Below are 2,589 nucleotides of genomic sequence, written 5' to 3'. Positions count from 1 at the left end.
ACTCTCTGGAGTAATTCTCCGCTTTGATCTTGTTGACTATTAAAGAAAATTGGTGGTTGACCTTTGCATAGAATTCGTTTGCTGTACATCTGCCTTGCGTTAATACACTGAGTTGGTGCTCTAACGTACGCAGGTCCCTTTTGCCTGCGTAGTGTAAAGATAGGCAGTGCTTTATCTCCGTCCAATCTTCATCGAAGATGTTGTATGAAATAAGTGCTGCGTCGGCACTTCCTCTAATTTTACCTCTTATGGCTTGGAGAATAGCCCTGTAAATTGGTTTTTCCTTTACTAGTTGGTAGTCTTGTATTATGTTCTCCACGCTATGTATCCATGAAACGTACTGGACCGCGTTCCCATAAAATATTTGTAGCTCTTTCACGCAGTCTGGCAGCCGGGAAATTTCTTTCAGGTCTGCTTCATTTCTAGGTGGTATCAACTTAGCTGGTGACTCTTGTGATACCGATGAAAGGGTTTTTTGCTGGGCTTCGACTTGTGCCAATCTGGCTTCTAATTTTTTCGACAGTTCTATTTGAGCTTTTACGGCTCCAGTTAATTGCTTAAGCTGATCTATGATTTGTTCTATTTCCATTTTTAATTTTAGTTAATTTTTGTAATTTGCTTATAAATTTTTAGTTTGGTTAATTTTTTTGGTAAGCTTTTATGTTGAACTTATTTATTCACCAAATCCTCTTTTTTTTGTCTTTATTTCTTTTGAGTGTACTTGCACTAATTAAGTAGTTTACTCGTCTTAATTCCTCCGGCGATATCTTATTTGAAGAATGCTACTCACAGGAAAAAGACGGATATTTTCATGCTAAGATTTAACTTGGAGTCTCGTTGTGCAATCGATGTTCCTCTCTTAGATCGCGCTGTGTTGTTCATTTTTGGACGTGAACGTTGATGCTTGTAGACGTCCTGCTAATGGCACAAACTTGATACAAAAAGGGTTTGTTGCGAAATTCCTATGCTATGCTATCTAGCTTTAGAATTTTTTGAAGTAACGGCTGTGTAGGTTTCGGTAAAGCACGCTTTATTGTTTCTTTCCTTTTATTATATTTCTCCGGATTTTCGCAATACACGTACTTTATAAATCGCGTTGGGCGCCAGTTAATAAATCCGTTTCGGGGATTTATTAAAAAAAATACTTATTTTTATTTTTTTAAATTTTATTTCAAAATTCGTCTTACAAAAATTGAGACTGAAACTAAATTTTAATTACAGGCTATTTATATTAAAAAATTCTTTATACTACTCCAGCACGTTCCGTTGTGTCAGTTCTTTATTCCTGAGAAAATATCCGTTATATGATACACTTGTTTTCTTTCTGTCTGGTGAAAAGACGATGAATCAGCGTTTTAATTGATCGAAGCTTCTTTTATTCGATTTCATAATTTGATGTTTTTAATATACACGCGCAGTTTTTATTTATGAAGGTACGATAATGTTGCGTGTGCGGTGCAACGTGATTTTAGTATGGTAGTGTAATATGATACCTTCGTAACTTTAATATTATTATTATTATTATTATTATTATTATTGTTATTATTATTATTATTATTATTATTATTATTATTATTATTAATATTATAATTATTATTATTATTATTAATATTATTATTATTATTATAATTATTATTATTATTATTATTATTATTATTATTATTATTATTATTATTATTTATATTATTATTATTATTATTATTATTATTAATTTTTATATTATTTTTATTATTATTATAATTATTATTATTATTATTATTATTATTATTATTATTATTATTATTATTATTATTATTATTTTTATTAATAATAATAAATTTATTAGAATGTGATCACTACAGGAAATTATAAATTTTGTTTTTGCAGGCAAAGACTTGATAGCAACAGGGCAAGTTTTACGTTTAGTGTCACGCAGTGAATGGATAGCACAGCCACCGAATGTGGACTTGATAAACTTAACACTGCCAGTTCATCGAGTTATAATAGCTCACACTGCAACGGAGCCATGTGAAACTCAAGTATTGTTCTTTCAGTTCCAAAAAATAATGTTTTTGCTGCAAATTTAACAAAAATCATAAAATATATTACCTTATTTTCAAGGCCGAATGTACTTTTCGTGTCCGATATATTCAGACATTTCATATAGAATCTCGCGGATTCGATGATATAGCTTATAACTATCTTGTTGGAGGTGATGGAGCTATTTACGAGGGCAGAGGTTGGAATAAGGTTGGCGCCCATACAAAAGGTTTTAATGTGGACAGCTTATGCATCGCTTTCATTGGTACATTCAATACGGTTGTGCCACCAGATAGGCAACTTAACGCTGTAAAACTATTAATTCTTCAGGGTTTACGATTACAAAAATTAAGTGAGGATTATAAATTATATGGCCACAGGCAATTAATTGCAACAGAAAGCCCAGGTCTTGCCTTATATCAGATTCTACAGACTTGGCCACATTTTGCAACAGAATTGGCTTCAATCAATCCTATAAATAATAACAAAAAGGCACAAAATCACACTACAAATGATACGCGTACTATGGGCATGTGAACTTACTATATCGTGATCAAATTTCCATGTTTG

At 31.6% G+C, this 2,589-nt stretch overlaps 1 protein-coding gene across 1 annotated transcript; it reads left to right on the top strand.

The window, feature by feature from the left end:
- Positions 1–1,342: 1,342 nt before the first annotated feature.
- On the top strand, positions 1,343–2,556 carry LOC129611537 (peptidoglycan-recognition protein LF-like). The gene is made up of 3 exons (XM_055524726.1): positions 1,343–1,352; positions 1,867–2,018; positions 2,101–2,556. Exons 1-3 carry the CDS (start codon positions 1,343–1,345, stop codon positions 2,554–2,556), a joined length of 618 nt encoding a protein of 205 aa, XP_055380701.1.
- The last annotated feature ends 33 nt before the right edge of the window (positions 2,557–2,589 follow it).

The sequence above is a fragment of the Condylostylus longicornis genome, unplaced genomic scaffold (genome assembly GCF_029603195.1).
Source record: "Condylostylus longicornis isolate FDR11 unplaced genomic scaffold, ASM2960319v2 ptg000051l, whole genome shotgun sequence".
NCBI classification, from domain to species: domain Eukaryota; kingdom Metazoa; phylum Arthropoda; class Insecta; order Diptera; family Dolichopodidae; genus Condylostylus; species Condylostylus longicornis.
Note: the sequence above shows the minus strand (reverse complement) of the source record. Positions and strands in the feature narration are given on the sequence as shown.